This window comes from Aythya marila (assembly GCF_965140915.1).
Source record: "Aythya marila genome assembly, contig: HAP1_HAP1_SCAFFOLD_831, whole genome shotgun sequence".
Taxonomy (NCBI): domain Eukaryota; kingdom Metazoa; phylum Chordata; class Aves; order Anseriformes; family Anatidae; genus Aythya; species Aythya marila.
The window spans coordinates 2,501-21,412 of NW_028136665.1; the positions used below are offsets into that span (position 1 = coordinate 2,501).

An 18,912-nucleotide genomic window follows, 5' to 3' on the forward strand; every position below is an offset into this window, starting at 1 on the left:
GCGGGTGCCGCCCCTTCTCCCCCCCCCCCCCCCCCCCCCCATTATTTCTCCCCCCGCCCAGCCATCGGCCTCGCAGTATCGGTCAGCCTCGGCCCCCCCGCTGGGCGGCCGTGGGAGCGGGGGACCGGGCTGAGGCTGGGACCTTCCTGTTCCCGGTCCCCCTCCTCCCCTCTCCCCCCGTCCCCCCCCGCCGCCTCCTCGCCTCCCGCGACGGTGCCCCGAAACCGCTGGAAACCTCCCCAAAACCAACCGGGCCCCCCTCCTCCCCCCCCCCGGCACCCACTCTTTTCCCGAGTCCCGAAAGCCGACCCGGAGGTGAGTGATGGGGGTGGGAGGGGATTCGTTTAGCGGGTGGAGATTTTTGGGAGATGCCCCCCTTCGTTCTTCGGTGACACCCCCCCCCCTTCATGGCAGGGGAAGGGAGAGCCCCGCTTTGCGGGGGGGGGGGGGCTGGGGAGGCGCTGGGAGGGGTGGCGGGTGATGGGGGATGTGATGTGGGTTTCCTTTGTGCCTCACGGCCAGTTCCCCCCCCAAAAGAAAAAAGAAAAAAAAAAAAAAAAAAAACCGTGGTGGAAACTGAGGCACGGAGCGGGGCGGGGGGGACTGTCCTTGTGTCCCCCCCCCACGGGGGTGGAACCAGCGGGAGTCCCGGCCTCCATCCGCGGGCATCTGGGGGGGGGGGGCGGGCCCGGTTTGTGGCTTGGGATTTGTTCGGGGGGGGGCACTGATGCCCCGTGCCTCCATTTCCCCCTCGCTGCGTGCCAGCACGGCTGCTTCGACCCCTCGCCCCCTCCCCCCCACCCCCCCCCGCTGCACCCGCGCCCTCCGAGTGCTGGGGGGGTGCTGGATGAGGACCCCCTGGGTGCTCAGGGAGTGCACTGGGAGCCTATGGGGATGGACTGGGCAGTGCTGGGGTGTACTGGAAAGCTGTGTAGGGGGTACTGGGAAGCAGGGGGGGTGCACTGGGAACCTCTGGGGATGAACTGTGAGATGTTGGGGTGCACTGGGAAGCTCGGGGGGGTGTACTGGGTAAGCTGGGGAGGATGAACTGGGTGGTGTTGGGATGCATTGGGAAGCTGGGGGGACTACACTGGGAACCCTGGGGGCTCCACTGGTCAGTTTCGGAGGGTGCACTGGGAACCTTCTGGGTGCTTTGGAGCGCACTGGGCACATACAAGGGGGCACAGGGAACCTCTGGGAGTGCATTGGGCAAACTGGGGGGCACTGGGTGGTTTTCGGGTGCACGGAGCAGTATTGGTGCACATTGATTATTTTCGAGGCACACTGGGAACCTCGGGGTGCACTGTGTGGCATTGGGGTGCACTGGAATGGACTGGCCATTTTTGGGATGTACTGGGAACACATGGGGTGCACTGGGGGGGCCTTGAGGTGCACCGGATGCTTTAGGAGGGTGCTTGGGTCAGTTTTAGGGTGCACTCTGCAGCCCGGAGGACATGCTGGGAACGCTTGGGATGCACTGGGCAAACTGGGGGATGCATTGGGAGCCTTTGTGGGTGCACTGGGGAAACTGGGAACCTTTGTGCGTGCAATGGGCAAACTGGAAGCTACACTGGGCAAACTGAAGGCCTCCCTGGGAACCTTTGTGGGTGCACCAGGCAATCTGAGAACTGCACTGGAGACCTTTGTGGGTACACTGGGTCAACTGGGGACCACACCAGGAACCCCTGGGGGCTGCACTGCGAACCTTAGGGGCTTTACTGGGGAAACTGGGAACCTTTAGGGTTGCACTGGGCAAACTGGGGGCTGCACCGTGCAACCCGGCCCTCCCCCCCCCCCCCCCGGGGGCTGCTCCGTTCCCCCCGGCCGCGCCCCCCCGGGCTCCCGTTACCGGCCGCGGGCCCCCTCGGGGCTGCTTCTCCCCTCCCCTCCCCTCCCCGCCGCCCCCTCCCCGTCCACGAGGGGGGGGGTCGGGGCCTCCCCCGCCCCCCGCTCCCCCGGCGCCGGCGCGGAGCCGCCGCCACCTCCTCGGGCCGGGCCGGGCGGAAGCGGCGGCGGCGGCGGGGCCCGGTAAGCCCGGGGAGGGGGGGGCGGGGGGGCGGGGGGAGGGAGCCGGGGGTAAGGGGGGGAGGCGCGGGGGGAGCGCCGTGCCCGAGCCCCCCCCGCCCCGGTTGGTTCCCCCTCCCCCCGTACCAAGATGGCCCCGGCCGCCGCCCGCAGCGCCGCCCCCCCACCGCCACTCCCCCCCCCGGCCGCATCCTGCGGGGGCTGGGGACGGGGTTGGGGACCGGTCCGTGCCCCCCCCCCGGTCCGTGACATCCCCCCCCCCCCACCCCCCCGGAATCCGTTGAACCCCCCCCCCCCGGCATCCGGTTCCTCCTCCCAGGATCCGCCCCCCCACACACACAAAATCTGCACCCCCAATCCTTCCCTCCCCCCGAAATCTCCCCCCTCAACCCTTCCACAATCTCCCCCCTCCATCTGCCCCCCCCAATCTCCCCCTCTTATTCCCCCCCCAAATCTCCCCCCCGATCCCCCATCTGCCCACCCCAATCATTTCCCCCCCAAAAAATCTGCCCCTCCCCACCTGTGCCTCCCCCCCCCCCACTCTCGAGTCTGTGCTGCCCCCCCCAAGTGTCATCACCCGTGTCCCCCCCCCCCAGATCTCCGCCGCTGTCTCCTGGGCCAAGCGCGGAGCCACTGACGTCCCCGGAGACGAGGTGAGGAGGGGGCTGGGGGCACGGTGGGGGGGAGGGACACAAAGGGGTGGGGGGGGAATGGGAGGATGCAGGGGACATGATGGGACCGGGGGGGGGCACAAGGGACACGAGGGGGCACAAGGGGATTTGCCACATGGAAGGGTTTGGGGTGGCACACAGGGGATTTTTGGATGGCACGAGGGGATTTGGGGTGATACAAGGGGATTTGGAGTGCCACGAACAGGTTTTCGGGTGGCACAAGGGGATTTTTGGGTGGCTTGAAGGGATTTTGGGTGGCTCGAGGGGATTTGGGGCAGCACAAAGGGACTTACATCGGCACAAAGGGATTTGGGGTGGCACAAGAGGATTTGGGGTGAAATAAGGGCATTTGGGGTGACTGAAGAGGATCTGGGGTGCCACAAGGGAATTTGGGGTGGCACAAAGGGTCCTGGGGGGGGCCACGAAGGGCCCCTAGCCCCCCAGCAGCAGCTGTAACCCCCCAAGGGCTGGGCACCTGCATGCAGCCACTGGTGCTTGCAGGCAGCACGGGGTGGGGAGCATAAGGGAGGGTTTTGGAGTGGGGGTCCCATGCTCAGCCGAGGGCCTGGCGCCCCCCCAGACCTCCCCTGGCCACCCCCATGGAGCAGGACGAGCCCTGTGTGGTGGAGCTCCACGACTCGGACGAGGCGGGCATGGTGCGGAGGGTCTACATCGGTGAGGAGGGGAGCGCAGAGCCCCGGGGGGGTGGAAAAGAGCCCCGGGAGGGGGGTGGAAAGGAGCCCTGGGGGGGGGGAGGTTCCCAGCCCCCTCCCCAGCCTCTTTGTGGCCTACAGCTGATGATGGCATCGTGAGCGACTGCGAGGACGAGGTGCTGCCACACGAGATCATCCAGACCGTCATCCCCCACAGCCCCCTGGCCTCCAAGGGCAAGAGGCGGGGGGCGGCGGGGGGTCGGGGGGCGGGCGCCGGCTCAGCGGCGGGGGGCTACGGCGAGGAGGAGCAGGAGGGCGGCAGGGGGCGGCTGCGGGGGGGCCGGCAGCGCCCTTTTATCTGCAATGAGTGCGGGAAGAGCTTCAGCCACTGGTCCAAGCTGCTGCGGCACCAGCGGACTCACACCGGGGAGCGGCCGAGCACGTGCGGGGAGTGCGGGAAGAGCTTCAGCCAGAACTCGCACCTGGTGCAGCACCGCCGCACGCACACCGGGGAGAAGCCGTACCGCTGCGGGGACTGCGGGAAGAGCTTCAGCTGGAGCTCCAACCTGATCCAGCACCAGCGCATCCACACCGGGGAGAAGCCCTACACCTGCGGGCAGTGCGGGAAGAGCTTCACGCAGAGCAAGAACCTCATCAAGCACCAGCGCACCCACTCGGGTGCCCGGCCCCACCGCTGCGGGCAGTGCGGCCGCGGCTTTGCCCAGAGCACCAACCTGCTGAAGCACCAGCGGGTGCACGCCGCCCGCAGTCAGCCCCCAGCCTGCCCCGAATGCGGGCAGAGCTGCCGCGATGGCGCTGAGCTGGAGCGGCACCGGGCGCAGGCGCACGGCCACGAGCCCTACATCTGCGTGGAGTGCGGGGAGAGCTTCGCCAAGAGCGCCACGCTCAATCGCCACAAGCGCGTGCACAAGCCGCTCTTCGTGCGCTGAGCCAGTGCGCGGGCGGGCGGACAGACGGACGGACGGCGCTGCCTGTGCTGCGGGGCTTGGGCCCACGATGCCCTCGGCGAAGGGCTGGGGCCCGCAGTTGTACATAGCATGGGGCCAGGGGGAGGCAAGGGCAGAAGCCACCAGTGGGGCGAGGGGCCAGGGTCCGGCTGTAGAATAAAGTACTTCTGTTGGGGGGAAGGCGGCTGAGTTTTGTTGGGCTAGGGGGGCTCTGCTGCGTCCTCAGCCCTGTGTAGGAGAGGCAGAGGGGCTGGGGCAGTTCCTCGGTTGCTTTTGGGGGTGCTCCCCCCAGCCCCGTGGTTCAAGAAGTACCAGGCAGCACTGGGGGTGTCCCCACATCTCAATTTATTCCACACGCTGGCAGCGAGGGGCTGCCTACAAAAAGGGGAAGGGTCAGGACAGTGGTGAGGCAAGGAGCACGGGGAGGGGACACTCTGCAGTCCGCACCCCTGGCCCAGCAGCGATGCAGAGGAAGGCAGCCCCCCGAGGCTGAAGGCTACGCCTTGGTGGTGGCACCCTGTGCTGCCCCCAGGGCTGTGAGCTGCTGGATCTTCTGGTTCATCATCTCCACCACAGCTGGGGGAAGAGAAGGCAGCGGGGCGGTGAGGGGGCTGTCAGGGGGACCCCAGATGGTGAGCTGTGGCGGTGCTGGCCCTTACCCTGCTTCATGGCGTGCTTCTCCTGCAGCGCCGGCTGGATCTTCTCCATCTGCTTGGTCAGGAAGTCGATCTTCCGCTTGAAAAAGTCTCGGGCATCATCTGCTGTCTGAGCGGATAAAGGGCAACAGCGGCCTCGAGGCGCTGAGATCCTGCACGCCACGCCGCAGCCAGAGGCAGCCCCGTTCATCACCTGCCACCTTTTGGCGGCTACTCCGGGGCCAAGCCCACGCTCCATGCCCACCAGCGCAGCTCCCGGGGGCGTGCAAAGGTGCTGAGCACCCTGCTGGGAGCCCCGTTCCCCTCCCAGGGCTCAGAATTCAGCCTGCTTGCGCCACCGGGAAGCAGTGGACCCAATGGCCCCAACCCGATGGCAATTGGTGAAAACAGGCACGGGAGCAGTTCCCCAATTGCCAAACCGCCCCATGGTTCTCCCATCACCCGCCCCTCACCTTCTCCACATAGTAGCCGGTTCCAACGTCGATCAGGACGCGCTCAACATCCGAGAGCTTCCCAGGGACGTACATCTGGTGGGGGCGGTCAGGGAAAGCGGGGGACCAGGACGATTACACACCTCCCAGAGCAAAGCCGTGAGCCAGGGCACCGGCAGCACTGCACCATGCTGCCAGCGCAGGTTTATGCTGGATCAACGGCATCGAAGGATGGAACCGACAGCTCTAAAGGCCCCCGGGGTGTTAACGGTGTGGGGTCAGCAAAGGATACAGAGCTGGTGAGTGGCACCAGCAGGTCCTTCCCTGTGGGAGAGCAAGCAGAGACGTGTGAGCACCAGGGCAAGGGGAGCCCCCAAGGACAGAGGTCGATGCCTCTGTGCCCCAAGTGATTTTCAGCGAGACACAGAGCCGGCGAGGCCAGGAGGGAGGAAATCAGCCCCTCGGGGTCCCACTCACCTTCGTTACTTTTGTTGAGGACGTTGAGGCAGTCCTTGGCTTCCACATACTTGGTCTGCACCACCTTGAGCTGGGCAATGGAGGACGAGAGGAACTCCACCTCCTGGGGAGAGAGCGCGCGGCCCGGCCGCGGGAGGGACGGCTGGAGGGGACCCCATGGGCGGAGGGGGCCCTCGTGGAGCTGTGTCCGCAGGGATCCTTCTGGAGCTGGTTTTTGGGAACGGCCCTAAGCCAGCCACGGGACAGCAGGGGGCGAGCCCTGGTGCACAAGAGGATGGGCGCAGGGGGAGCAGGAGGGGAACGGCCTCGTCCCCACACAAGGCCCCCACGCAGCCTGACCCCACATCCCGCCCCCTCTCACCCCTTGTGCCCCCCGGATTCCCCCAGGCCCCCACAGCCCCCCCCGGCCCCCTTTGTGCCCCCCGAAGCCGCCCCCCCCCGGCCCCACCTGGTCGAGCTGCCCCTTGAGCACCTCCAGCTGCGGCAGGCTCAGCTCCGCCACGTTCACGGCCTGCGCCATCTTGGGCTTGGCCGTGCCCCCCCCCCCCGTCCCGCCCCGCAGCGCCCCCCGGCGGCCGGAGGACCCCCGGGACCCCAAATTTCGGGGACCCGCAAAGGCAGCAGGAGCCGGGGGGGGAGCGGGGGGGGGCTGTGCCCGCTCCCAGAAAGAGAGGAAGTCCAGGGGGCAGCACCCCATCGCCCCCCCCCCCAAAAGGCAAAAAGCTGCAGCCCCCCAGGAGGAGCCATGGGGGGGACACCAAGCAGCCCCCCCCCCCCGCAGGTGTTTGAGGGAAGCCTGGGGTCCCCCCCACAAACTGAGCCACCCCGGGGGGGAGGGGACCCCCCAGGAAAGGAAGGGTCGGGTTGTGGGATGGGGGACAAAGGGGAGCAGCACTGGAGGAGGGCCAGGGGACGCCCCCCGCTGGAAGGAAGCTGGGGGGGGCTGGGGTCGGCCTCCTCCTAAGGCCCCGAGGGAAGGGCGAAGGCTCAGGGTGGAAGCGAGATTTCTGCTCAGGAGAGGGCACAGGCCCTGGGGCAGGGTGCCCGGGGAGGGGGCAGCATCACCGTCCCTGGGGGGGGGCAGGGATGGGATTGAGGATGGAGTGGCTTCGGTTAGGTTAGGCTCCAGGAGCCCCTTGGTCCTTTCCCAGCTCGTGGTACAAGCGCACACCACCCATTGTGAAGGGGAAGACATTTTATTTATTATTTATCAAACCAGGGGGAATTATTTAAAATCCAACTAGTTAAAAGAACAGGAAGCAGGGGGGACGGCGGCTCTCACTGCAGGCACACGGGCAGGCCATAGGCGACGGGGGCAGCCCCGATGAGGTACTTGAGGCGGGGGGCTTGGCGGGCCTGGGCCACATAGTGCAGGAGGGGGGCACCGGAGCCCGCCTGCAGCCAGCCCTGCAGCAGCGCCTCGGTGTAGCGGTCGAGATCACGATCAGTCACGTCCCACAAGTTGCCCAGGATGAGGGGGCTGGGAAAAAAAAAAAAAAAAAAGGTGTTAGGGCCAGCAGGGCTGGGCGCCATGCACCCCTCCCCCGGCTGCGTCTCATACACAAGGTGAGAGGAGGACAAGGAGAACACTCACTGCTTACCAGCACAGGGAAAAGGCAGGGGAGGGGGGCAATAAAAAGCAGGGAGGTGGGGATGGGGTAAAAAGAAGGCAAGAAGGGGATGGGGCGAAGACCCCGTCTGCTCCCCAGAAGCCACCCCCCTCTCTCCCCGCCTCACCAGCCGGCCAGGAGGTACTTGAGGATGATGCCGGAGCCCTCGAGGCCGCCGCGCACGGCCAGCGCGGCGCTGCTGCAGCCGAAGAGCAGGGCCACGGCGTTGCAGTCCAGCTGGGCGATGTCTGTCCCGTCCAGCAGGCGGGCGCCCGCCCCGTGCCCCACATAGCTGCCAGGAACAGGAGCAGGGTGAGCAGGGTGAGCACGATAGCGCAGCCCCGCACGGCCACGGGCACTCACATGTAGAGGTCGTGCTCCAGCAGCGCTGCCTGCATCTGCTCCTGGCTGGGGATGGCTCCTGTGACCCCGCTCCAGCCCTGCTGGCTGCAGGAAAGGAGGGGAGAAGTCATAGAAGGGGGGGAGGGAGCATGGACCCCCCTCCTCCCCGCTCTGTGCGCCCCCGCTCCTCCTCACCTCTCGAACCAGCTGCGGAAGCGCTCCTCGGTGCTCGGGAGGTTGTTCTGGGGGTTGAGGATGTAGAAGGTCCTGGTGGGGTTGACGCCGCGGCGCAGCACAGAGCCTGCCTGCTGAGGGGGGAGGAGGAAGGGAAAAAAGAAATAAGAAATCACGAGTCAGCCCCAGCCCAGCACCAGCCTCGGGGGGTCCCAAGCCCCGCGGCAGAGCCAGGGTGCCCCCCTTCCACTCACCCTCGGTGCCAGGTTGTAACTCAGGAGGAAGCGCAGGGACGGGAGGCGGGTGACAGGCACGGCGTGCAGGCATGCCATGCTCTCCCAGGGCAGCTTCTGGAGGTGCTGTGCAGGGAAGAGGAGGAGGAAGAAAGGAAGGGGAGGAAGGCGTGAGCGATAGAGCGCCTGTCCGAGCTGAGGGAGAAGCAGCAGGGGCAGGCTCTCACTTTATCCAGCACGAGGACGAGGGAGCCGCCAGGTGCCCGGACGCGGCTCCTCTGCTTCTCCAGGGCCTTTTGCAGGAGGAGCTCCGCTTTGTTGCAGGACTGCGAAGGGCACATCCCTGCGGCCAGGGCTCGCACGTCGGCCGGGGTGAGGAGGGGAGCAGCGTTGAGCAGGACCTGCGGCAAGGGGTAGGCGTGAGCCAAGGCAGAGCTCCCCCTGTGCCCTGCCCCAGCCCGGGGAGCTCAGCACCTTGAGCAGCGCCGGGTCCGAGCCCCGCCAGCCGCAGGGACGGAGCTGGGCGAAGAGGCGGGCGGCTTCCTTGGCCAGCGCGGGCTCCTGGCTGGTGGGGAGCAGCATTCCCTTCCAGCAGCCCAGCACCTCCGTCTCCAGGGTGTCGATGAGGCTCTGCGAGAGAGGACAGAGTCACGGGGGGGTCCGAGCATTCCCCCCAGGCGTGGGGAGCACGGGGTGCCTCTCGCCTACCTTCATCCTGCGGTCCAGCTTGGAGCGCCACAGCCACCAGTCACGGTTGTCGGTGCAGTTGATGGTTTCTTTCTGCTCCTTCTGGATGGTGTCGAAGTCACTCAGCACTGAGCTCAGCGGGGCCTGGGGGAGGAAGGGAGCCATGAGCCCAGCCCCAGGCTCATCCCGGCTGCTCCACTCTTCTAGCCCTTCCCTCACCTTGGTGAGCGCGGTTGGGATGTGGATGGTGATGGGAGTGCTGCCCCTCTCCAACCGTGTCAGCAGTAGCATGTCGTCCTTGGAGAAGGGCTGGACGCTCACGAGGGTCAGCATACAGACGGTCACTCCTGAAAAAGTCACCCCCCGACCTTCAGGAGAGGCCAAGGCATCAGGCAGCACCCTCCGGGGCTCCACTTGGATCAGCCCTCACCTGCAGGGATCTGCTGCAGCTGCTCTCTGAATCTGTTGAGCTCCTGGGGCCCCAGACCTGTGGGGCTGAAGCTGAAGAGGTTCTGGAGCTCAGTGAGGTGATGGATGCGCGAGGGAGCATCCTGCAGGGAGAGCCCTTGGAGCTGCTCAGCCGCAGCTGCTGCCGACTTCTTCTTCAGTTTGCTGCAGAGGGAGAGGTGGTTGGGGGTGGGGGGGGGGAAACGTTGCTCCAAACCAAGCCCTCCAGGGCTCTAGGTTTGGCTGAGCCCCTTCCCCTTCTCAGCAAAGCTCCAGCGACAGAGGCAGGGAGGCACAAAACTTACTGAAGCTTCTTGTGGATGATGCTGAGCAGCTGATGGCGCGTGGTGATGGAGACCGACTCGGACAGCAGATAGGCGGTGGAGACGGGGTCCTGGTCGCCTGTGAGCAGAGCCAGGAGCTGGCAGATCTGGCTGTAGAGCCCGGCAGGCGGGCAGTGGCTGATGCAGTTGAAGGCATCTTTCAGGTACCCGCAGGCAGTGTCCAGCAAGGAATCATCTGGAAGGGGCAAAGCAACACCACCAGGATCAGGCAGCGAGCCCGTGGCCACCTTGGCTCTCCCTCTGCTGCTCTCCCCTCCACTTGGAGGGTTTTTGCCCTTTTAAGACACGCTTCGGCAGAGGTGGCCCCAGCGTTGCCATTTGCCTCTTCCCACCCCGCAGTTCCCCACTCCCGCTCACCGTCCTCAGCCTGCAGGGCATCGAGGCACAGGGGGTTCTCGCTGCCCGGCCTCCCCCCCGCCAGGACGTGCTTGGTGGCCTCGCACTGCAGCACCTTGTGCTTGCCGTCCGCAATCTCCTGCCTGCGCCGGGGCAGCTGGATGCTGCCTGTGGGGAGAGACGGAGCCGTTTGGTCCCCGGGGCTGGGGACAGCAGTGACGTGACAGCTTAGGGCACTTGAAGGCTCCCAGCAAGTCCTTGTTCCACAGCTCACCTGCGGCTCCCTCTTCTTCCTCGCAGGCTTGCGAGAGCTTGAAGCTGTTGTCAAGCTCAATGTTTTCCTTATCCTCCTTGATGGTTCTCAGAAGCTCCTGCTCCTCCTTGGCTCTCCTGGCTGGAGCCCTGCGGGTCGCCTGCTGCCTCTTCTCCTCTGTGCCCGCAGCCGTGTGCCCCCTCCGGGGCTGGGCGCTGCTGCTGCTGCCCTCCGAGGAGCTCAGCTGGCAGCCCTCCGTCCCCAAGAACTCAGGGAGCAGAAGTCTCCGGCAGTGGGATGCTGACTGCAGCGACCTGTGGCTGGGAGCCTGGCTTCTGCCGCTCGCCGGAGTCGTCCCCGGCTTGGGATCCTCAGCGTTGCTGTCATCGCTGAACGTCACCTGCTGTGGCGGGATGGGGATGTGGCAAGGCTGCAGCCGCCTCTTGAGGCCACCTCGCCTCCCTCCCTGCTTACCCGCATGAAACGCCTCGACCTCTGGATTTTGGGCGCCATCAGGAGCTGGGTCTCGCTGAGCGGCGGCGAGGCGTCTTTGAACGCAGTGAAGGGAGCCTTGGAGGGCAGGGCAGCCACAGCCCCCTGGCCCCGTGCCTTGGTGGGGGTACAGACCTGGTGCAGGCTGCTGGGCACGGCCTCCGGCTGGAGCACAACGGGGGACACCTCAGCGTCAGAGTTGCCCAAAGCACAGGTGTTGGTGGCCCCCGCCGCAGCCAGGGGCTTCGCTCTCTGGTTCTTCGCTCTGGGTCTGGGCACGGGGGATGCTGCGCCCCCCTGGGCACGGGCCCTGGTGGGGGGACAGGCTCTGGGGCGCAGGGTGCGAGGCGCCACCGCCGGCTCAGCCTTGGAGTCGCTGAGCACGGGAGCTTGGGTGGCATCCACCCCAGCTGGGAGCTTGGCTCTCAGGGTCTTTGTCGCTTTGGGTTTGGGCAGTGAGGACGCTGCCGGCACCACCTGGCTGCTGCCCCTCCGGGGCTGAGCCTTCTTCTTGGTGGGACTTGGGGGGAGCGGCTCCCAAGCACAAGCAGCTGGTAAGATGGAGGCCACGGAGCCACTGCGCTTGGTGGCTAGGTGGCAAATGGTGACTATGGCTTTGACAAGCAGGAGGCTGGCCCTCGAGACCTCGAGGCTGGGCAGGTGAGGTCTGCAGGAGGCCACGAAGGACAAACCGGCCTCCAGCTGCTCCAGCAGCTCCCTCTCGGGCTGGGGGCTGGCCAGGCTGTGAAGGGCCAGCGTGGCGTAGCCGGTGGCCACCAGGTCATCCAGCAGCTCCAGTGCCGGTGCGTCTCTGCCGCTGCCCAGCTTGTCCTGCAGCAAGGTGGAGAAGCGAGCGGCCACAGGGCCGCAATGCCGCAGGGTGGCCTGGAGCAGGCCCAGCCCCTCGGCCGTACTGCCCGCTGCCAGCTCACCCTGGGCACAGGCAAGCAGCCAGCGGAGGCAGAGGGCCGAGAGGGCCAGGTCAGAGCAGAGGCAGCAGGGGCAGGCAGCGGGGTGGGCAAGGAAGTCCAGCCTCCTCCTCAGCTTGGTTTTCAGCTGCGGGGAAGAGCAGAGCGCAGCCGCCTTCTCCTGCCTGCTCACCCCAGCCACGAATTCCAGCGCAGGGCCCTTCAGGAATGCCTCGTCCTCCCCGGAGGACTCAGAGCTGGAGTCCTGCCGCCTCCTGCCCTCCAGTCTGCCCTTCCTGGGCAGGATCTTCTTGGGGCCTCGCTGCTTCTTGGCGGTGTCAAACTCTGCAGGCAGAGCAGTTGGAGAAGGAGTGCGGGCTGCTGGTGCCGCCCACAGCTTCTGCTGCCCAGGAGGGTCCCGGCTGCGGCTCCACCAGCACGGCCGGGGGCTCACCCTGCTCCCAGCCCCACTCCCAGCCTGGAGCCAGGACTCACCAGTGCCAGACTCCAGCAGGAACAGCGCCTGCTGCAGGTCCACGTGGCTCAGCTCCAGGTCGTCCTGCTGCAGCTCCAGCTGCAGCTTCAGCACCAGGAAGGAAATGCACCTGGGAAGGGGGGAGGACAGCCCTCAGAGCCCCCCCGCTGCCACAGCTCCAGCACCGTGCACCAGGGAATGAGCTCGTGGGTGAGCTGGCAAGGACACCGCCACCAGGGAGCCCCCCGGGGCCAGGACCAGTGCCACAGCCGCCCCCACCCCCAGCCATCCCACGGTCACTCACCACCGGCTCGCCTGCAGCCTCGTGGCCAGCCTGATACCCTCCAGGCAGAAGGCTTTGGCCCTGCACACCACCTCGGCGCGGCCGAGCAGGGCCACCAGGCACTCCATGCAGCTCAGCAACTCAGCCAGCGTCTGCCACTTCTGCAGCACGTTGTTCCCTGCGCCGCAGGACATGGGGCTGGTGACCGGCGCTGCTCCCCCCGGGGGGGGGGGATGCACCCATGTCACCGGTGCCTCACCACAATCCATGAACTGTGCCTCTGCAGCCGGCTTCTGGGCGCCCAGCATGTCGCTGCCCGCCAGGAGGAGGAAGATGCTGCGGAAGAGCTTGTAGGCTTCGGCCAGAGCCGCCTCGGGGGTCTTTGGCCCTGCACCAGGACGGCCGTGGGTGACGGGGCTGCCCCCCCAGCACCCACCCCCAGCCCCCAACCAAATGGGGCTGTTTCAGGGGACAGCCACGTTTATGCAGGGCTCCAGCGGCTCACCCTGCGCGGAGATGCGCTGCCTGAGCTCTGGCGAGAGCCGGCTGGGTGGCAGGCTGAGGTAGAGAGCGGTGAGTTGCAAGACTTGTGCTCGGAGCATGTGCCACACCTTGGCCACCTTCTGCAGAGCCGGGTTCTGTAACACCTCCAGCAGGAGGGCAAGGCCCTCCTCGATCTGCAGGAGGCAGCAGAGAGGGGAAAAGAGGCACCGGTCACCGCGTGGAGCATCTTCGGGGCTCCAGTGGGCACAGGCCACCAGCAAAATCGCAGACAGAGCTGCTGAGGTCTCCTCTTGCCCCCTAACACCACACGAGGCAGAAAAGGGTTTCTGGGGAGACTCACCCGGTTGCTGGCACAGCACATCTGGCTGCGGAGCATCAGGCAGGTTTGCTGCAGCAGCAGGTAGGAATCACTGCTGCTGTTGGCTTTCTGCAAGCAGGACTCTGTCTCTGCCAGGAAGAGCTGGAAGCCAAACAAGCCGGCATGAGGGCTGGGGCTGTGGGGAGCAGCCGAGCTGCCCTCCCTCCCCGCTGCTCCCCCACGGGCCTTGCCTCGGCGTAGCTGTGGCACTCGAGCTGGAGGAGCAGTTTGGTGACCTGGCAGAGGGCGCCGGCCATGCCCAGGCTGTCCCCAAGCGCGCCGCACAGGGCTCGGACCAGCAGGTAGCTCTCTATGGCTTGCAAAGGCTGGGGGGGGGGAGAAAAACCCACGGGTGCGTCGAGGGACAATGCTGGGGGGAGGCCGCTGCCCCCCTGGGCAGCCCCAGCAGCGCTACCTTGGCCATCAGCCTGTAGAGAGATGCCATGATGTGCAGGGAGGCCATGGTCTGCTTGGGGCTGCGCACGGCTGGGACGCCCTCGGAGACCAGGAGCTCCTTCCACAGGGCCAAGGCTTCGTCCAGGTGCTCGGAGCAGGCTGAGGGCACACCACGGGACTCAGCAGCGGCATCAGGACACGGGCAGGCATCTCCCGGCCGGCCCTTCCCTCCCCACACCTCCCCTGTGTGGTGTGTAGCTGCCAACCAGGTCGACCCACAAAGGGGAACCCCGCTCCCACCCCAAAACTGGGTGCTCCGGAGGAGCCTTTTCTGCTGCGCCAACAGCCCGAACCCGCTGCACTCACCCGACTCTGTCGCCAGGTTGAAGGAGATGCCTTCGTACAGGAACGTCTCCTGTGGCCCCGCCTCGTAGTCGAGGTCGTTTGGCTTGAAGTCGTCCAGGTTCTTCTGCCCCTGAACCTTGGCTCTCTGCTCCCTCACTGTGCCCTGCGGCAGGGTAAAGGCGGCAGTGACGCTTGGGGGGCACTGCGGGACCCCCCAGGACACCCCCCAGCAGCTGCGGGGTCATGTCTCCCCACGCACCTCCTCCAGCTTGGACTCCAGCGTGCAGATGTAGAGCCAGAGCAGAGCCTGTGCCCGGTCATCAAGGAGCTGCTTCTGGTTCTGGGCGCTCCTGGGCACCGCCTCCAACAGCCGCAAGGCTTCGTGCACCGAGTCCAGCGCAGAGCTGTCAGAGAGAGGGGTTAAAACACAGCCTTCCACCCCAAAACGCACCTGAAGAGGAGGAGCGGGCATCACCAGCACCCAAACCAGCCAGGGCGATGGGACCCCAGACCCTTAAACCTTGCCGAGGGCCCTCAAGAGCCCCCCCCGGGGGGCCTGCAGGGAAGGAGGAGGGGCTCGCAGGCGTGGCAGCGCGCTCACCAGTCCGTCTGCCAGGTGGATTTGTGGTAGCACAGGACCCGCGCCAGCTCCGTCAAGACGAAGGCGCGCTCGTGCAGGCGGCCGCTCTCCTCTGAGCAGATCTCCAGCAGGTCGCAGAGGACGTTGTAGCGCTCCTGCCCCGTGTTGGCAGGGATGGTCTTGTACGCCTTCAGCTCCTCCAAGAGCACGGCCACCAAGGTCTCTGCATCCAGGCAGCGCCCCTCCAAGGCTTCCTTCAGGGTCCTGGGTGAGCGGGGGGGGCTCTGAGTGAAGCCCGGCTCGGCAATAGGGCTTTGTGAGAGCCCCCTGAGGCGCCCCCTCGCATGGGGCAGCGCCAGGCTTCCCTCACCTCAGCCGCAGCTCCTCAGCTCCATGCTTCACGGCGTCGGTTTTCACTCGGGCCCAGAGGGAGACGGGCTCGGCCAGCAGCTCCCCGAGGCGGCCCCGCAGCGCCACCAGCCACTGCACGGTGGAGGCCAGGGCACTCTCCAGACGGCCCAGCTTTCGGTAGCTCTCCACCTGCAGCCTGAAGCATCTGTGCAGCTGCGGGAAGAGCGTGGAGGAGCGGCTTCAGCGCCCAGGCTGCCTGCCGAGCCCCCCCCGGGGGGAAGCCAGCCAGTCCCCAGCCGCTCCTTCACTCCCCCGGCACCGGGCCACAGCTCAAAGCCTTCGGCCCCCTTTGGGCCGAGAACAGCAGGACTCCGCTCACCTTGTCGTGGGGGATCTCGGGGTATTTGTAAGAGTCTGTCGTCTCCAGCATCCGGCAGAAGAGCTCGGAGATGGAGCTGGCCTCCTCGTGAAGGTTCTGGTTGTAGAAGATGTAGGCCAGCTTAAACGTGCACGATGCTGTCGCAGGGAGGAGAGATACATTAAAGATGTGCTGCAAATTCCAAGCCCCCCCCATCCTCCTCACCCCAGCCAGGCGCCGCAGGTGGCCGAGGAACCCTCTCCCCCCATCGGTGCCCCCCGAAACGCCTCTGGGGGGCCGACAATGAGCTGCACGAGGGAACACTGACCGGTGGCATCGAGGTGCTTGGCTTGCTCGGTGTCAGGGAGCCCCTCCAGCGCCTCCAGCATCCGCGCCACAGTGCCCCGGCAGCCCGATGTCAGCCGCTCCAGCTCCGACCACCCGGCCACCTGCAGGGGACACGCTGGCTGTCAGGGACTGCGGAAATGCCCCTGGGGACCCCCCAGGGACCATCCCTGCTGCTACCGGTACCTGGGAGCACTTGAAGGTGTCGCACGCCATGCTAGTGAAGAGCTGGAGGCTGTGGAAGAACAGCTGCTTCAGCGCTAGCCTCTGCCGTGTGCCGTCGGGGGGAACCTGCAGAGGGCAGGAGGTGACCACCCAGCCCCTGGCAATGTTACAGCCCCCCCCCACCGCTCCAATTAATGGGGGGGCCCTCATTAGGCGCTAGCCCTGCTCCCAAAGCCTCACCCTCTGCAGCAGCAGGCCGAGGACCTGGCAGTGCCCCTCCACAAAGGCGCAGAGGCCGAGCACGTCCTCACGGCTCAAGGGCTGCCGCGGGCTCCTCTCGTTGTGCTCGCCCAGGGCCACCACCACCAGCTGGCAGCCCTCGGCCAGCAGCCGCAGGAGACGCTCCGAGGCCTCGGCCGCACCGCCCAGCACCGCCGCCGCCTGCGAGAGATGGGGCCCCGCCGGCCTCGAGCCCTCGGCCAGCACCCGGTTCAGCCTCACCGCAGCCTCCAGGAGGTTCAGGGGCTCGTCCAGCGGCACCCTAGAGCCGCGCAAGAAGCAGTGGGCGTCCTCTGCCGCCGCCTCCGCCTCGCTGTAGCAGCCAGCCCTGCAGAGCTGCCGGCACTGCTCCAGCGCCAGCTCGAAGCAGCAGAAGGCCTGCGGCAGGCCGGGGGATCGCGGCGCTTCCTGGCGCAGGGTGCGGAGGCTGGTCGCGGTGCACTGGACCCATGAGACTGAGATGGGCGTGCGGCGGGCTTCGGAGAGGATGGTGGCAGCCGCCTGGCGCGCGGTCCGTGAGGTGAAGAAGGGCGGCTCCAGCGGCAGCACGGCGGCCTCCTCGTTCTCCAGCAGCAGGAGGAAGTGCAGGGCCTGCAGGCGTTGCCCCGGGCCATCTGCCTGCTTCCACAGCACGAGGAAGGCGTTTTGGGCGATGGAGATGAAGTCTTTGCAGGGGGTGCCGATGGGCTCGAGGCTGCGCAGGCGGACAAGGAGGAGCTGGGCTGCTCGCAAGCGAGCGATGCCGCAGCCCCCCGCGGCCGCGTTGCGCAGGAGGTGGTAGAGGATCTTCTCCAGGTAGAAGGGGGACGACAGGCGGGGTGCCGAGGCCACGTAGCCCCTCACAGCCACCTCGGCCAGCCCCAGCAAGCTGGTGGCGTGGTCGAGGCGGCCCCCCGCCTCGCTCCCCAGCTCCCCCCTCGGCTCCTCCTCCGGCTCCCCCCCTAGCTCGCCCAGGCGCTGCACGCAGGCTCGCAGGATTTGGTCGCACACCAAGTTCTGTGAGGTGGCCGGCGGCCTCCGGGGACGGGAAAGACTTTTCTGGAGCAGGGGGTAGAGAGGGAAAGAGAGTTTTGGCCCCCCAGCAGGGGATCCCGGCCCTCGTGCAGCACCGGCCGCCCCCCCCGCAGCTCACCGACAGTTCCGCCTGCAGTGTCTCTGTGCCCTCCCTGCTGGCCATACGCGCCACAAAATCAGTGCCCTGGAGGTGCTCCATGTCAGCCCTGCGGGGTGGTGGGGGGGGGGGGGGGGTGAGGGGGTGCTGGTGCTCACAGCCCCACACCCCCCCCAGTCTCCAAAGAGGCCTACAGAGCCCTCCCACCCCTCACTCCCACCCCCAGGCCCTGCAGGACCCCCCCGAGCCCCCCTGGCCCCTCGGCCCCCCCCGATTCCCTCAGCCCCCCTCCAAGTCCCTGCAGACACCCCGGCCCCCCAGCCCCCCCCCGAGTCCCTGCAGCCCCCTGGGCCCCAGCCCCCCTCCGGCCCCTCGCCCCCCTGAGTCCCTGCAGTGCTCCCCCCGGCCCCCCCACCCCCCCCGGAGTCCCTACAGCCCCCCCCCGCCCCTCAACCCCCCCGAGTCCCTGCAGTGCCCCCCCGGCCCTTCAGCCCCCCCCGAGTCCCTCGGCCCCTCCCCGGCCCCCCAGTCCCCCCCGAGTCCCTGCAGTGCCCCCCCAGCCCTTCAGCCCCCCCCAAGTCCCTCAGCCGCCCGGGCCCCCAGCCCCAGTCCCTGCAGGGACCCCCCAGCCGCCCCCGAGTCCCTCGGCCCCCCCCCCTTATTTTAGCCCCCTCACGTACTCTTCTATCGCTTCTCGCAGACAGAGTCGCGGTCCCCGCCGCGCGCCCCGTCCAAATAAGCCGCGCCGCGGGCAGTGAGGGCGGGGCGCCCCGCGCGGGGCACGCCGGGACTTGTAGTCCCATAACGGCTCCGCGGATGCGCGCGGTGGGGGGAGGGAATGGGGGGACCTCAAGCGAGAGGGGGGACGTGTGGGGGACCTCAAGCGAGAGGGGGGACGTGTGGGGGACCCCGTGTAAGGGGGAGTCGTGTATGGACTCCACGTAACCGGGGAAGGCTTGTAAGGGCCCTGTGTAAGCGGGGGGGGCGGCGTGTAGGGACCCTGTGTAACTGGGGGGGCAAATTGGGGCCCCATGCAAAGGGGGGGCAGGTGAGGACCCCTGCAATGGCGGGGGCAGCAGGTGAGGACCCCTGCAATGGGGGGTCCTGAGCGCAGGGAGGGAACGCGATGCAAATAAATACATCATTAAATAGCGAAGTAGATGGGGGCGTGGGAGTAAAGCTGCTGTCTGTGCAGTTACAGCTGGGGGGGCAGTGAGCAGTGCCCTGGGCAGGCGGCCCCGCAGAGCGCAGGCTGCTTGGAGCAGCTGGGCTGGGGGGGGCGGGGGGCGCACTGCAGGGCCGGGGGGGGGGTTGAGGGGTTGGGGGGGTGCCTAAGGGCCTAAGGGAGGGGCTCGCGGGGGGGGGCCCCTCTGAGAGGTGGTCCGGAGATGGCCCTTGTGGCTTGGGAGGGGGCTCTGAGGTGGGGCTGGGGGGGGCCTCTAGGAACTGGGGGGGGGGGTTCTTCGGGGCTCCGGAGGGGTGTAGGGCTTGAGGCTTGGTGGGGGGGGGATGTGAGCAGACCCGGGGGGGGTGGGTTGCAGGCCCTAAGACCTGAGAGGGGGAGCTGGGGAGGGCGTTTGGGGGGGTATGGAGGGAGCTATGAGCACTGAGGGGGCTGCAGAGCGGTTCTGGGAGCTGCCCCCAAGCTGCAGGGG

The 18,912-nt window shown here is 67.3% G+C and overlaps 3 protein-coding genes across 4 annotated transcripts; 1 reads left to right on the forward strand and 2 right to left on the reverse strand.

The window, feature by feature from the left end:
* The first annotated feature begins 213 nt into the window (after positions 1 to 213).
* On the forward strand, positions 214 to 4,473 carry LOC309891644 (uncharacterized protein). The gene is made up of 4 exons (XM_082785989.1): positions 214 to 315; positions 2,622 to 2,678; positions 3,277 to 3,371; positions 3,491 to 4,473. The coding sequence occupies exons 3-4, from the start codon at positions 3,296 to 3,298 to the stop codon at positions 4,297 to 4,299; spliced, it is 885 nt and encodes a 294-aa protein (XP_082642115.1). The 5' UTR covers positions 214 to 315; positions 2,622 to 2,678; positions 3,277 to 3,295; the 3' UTR covers positions 4,300 to 4,473.
* Positions 4,474 to 4,639: 166 nt separating this feature from the next.
* PFDN5 (prefoldin subunit 5) lies at positions 4,640 to 6,415 on the reverse strand. Of its 2 annotated transcripts, none has more exons than XM_082785987.1 (6): positions 6,354 to 6,415; positions 5,882 to 5,984; positions 5,697 to 5,728; positions 5,426 to 5,500; positions 4,977 to 5,082; positions 4,640 to 4,893 (listed from the first exon to the last, which is right to left on the reverse strand). In XM_082785987.1, the coding sequence occupies exons 1-6, from the start codon at positions 6,399 to 6,401 to the stop codon at positions 4,814 to 4,816; spliced, it is 444 nt and encodes a 147-aa protein (XP_082642113.1). In that variant the 5' UTR covers positions 6,402 to 6,415; the 3' UTR covers positions 4,640 to 4,813. The 2 variants fall into 2 exon arrangements, with proteins under 2 accessions (XP_082642113.1, XP_082642112.1); XM_082785986.1 differs by having other exon boundaries at positions 6,330 to 6,414.
* Positions 6,416 to 7,103: 688 nt separating this feature from the next.
* On the reverse strand, positions 7,104 to 17,962 carry ESPL1 (extra spindle pole bodies like 1, separase). The gene is made up of 31 exons (XM_082785988.1): positions 17,938 to 17,962; positions 17,279 to 17,366; positions 16,108 to 17,184; positions 15,889 to 15,993; positions 15,686 to 15,806; positions 15,379 to 15,515; positions 15,019 to 15,212; positions 14,670 to 14,912; positions 14,328 to 14,472; positions 14,090 to 14,231; positions 13,743 to 13,882; positions 13,519 to 13,653; positions 13,310 to 13,429; positions 12,971 to 13,142; positions 12,725 to 12,853; positions 12,487 to 12,643; positions 12,203 to 12,312; positions 10,782 to 12,052; positions 10,329 to 10,710; positions 10,076 to 10,222; positions 9,680 to 9,893; positions 9,358 to 9,539; positions 9,147 to 9,274; positions 8,949 to 9,071; positions 8,715 to 8,870; positions 8,468 to 8,641; positions 8,262 to 8,366; positions 8,029 to 8,141; positions 7,855 to 7,938; positions 7,619 to 7,783; positions 7,104 to 7,361 (listed from the first exon to the last, which is right to left on the reverse strand). The coding sequence occupies exons 2-31, from the start codon at positions 17,357 to 17,359 to the stop codon at positions 7,160 to 7,162; spliced, it is 6,654 nt and encodes a 2,217-aa protein (XP_082642114.1). The 5' UTR covers positions 17,360 to 17,366; positions 17,938 to 17,962; the 3' UTR covers positions 7,104 to 7,159.
* Positions 17,963 to 18,912: the final 950 nt, after the last annotated feature.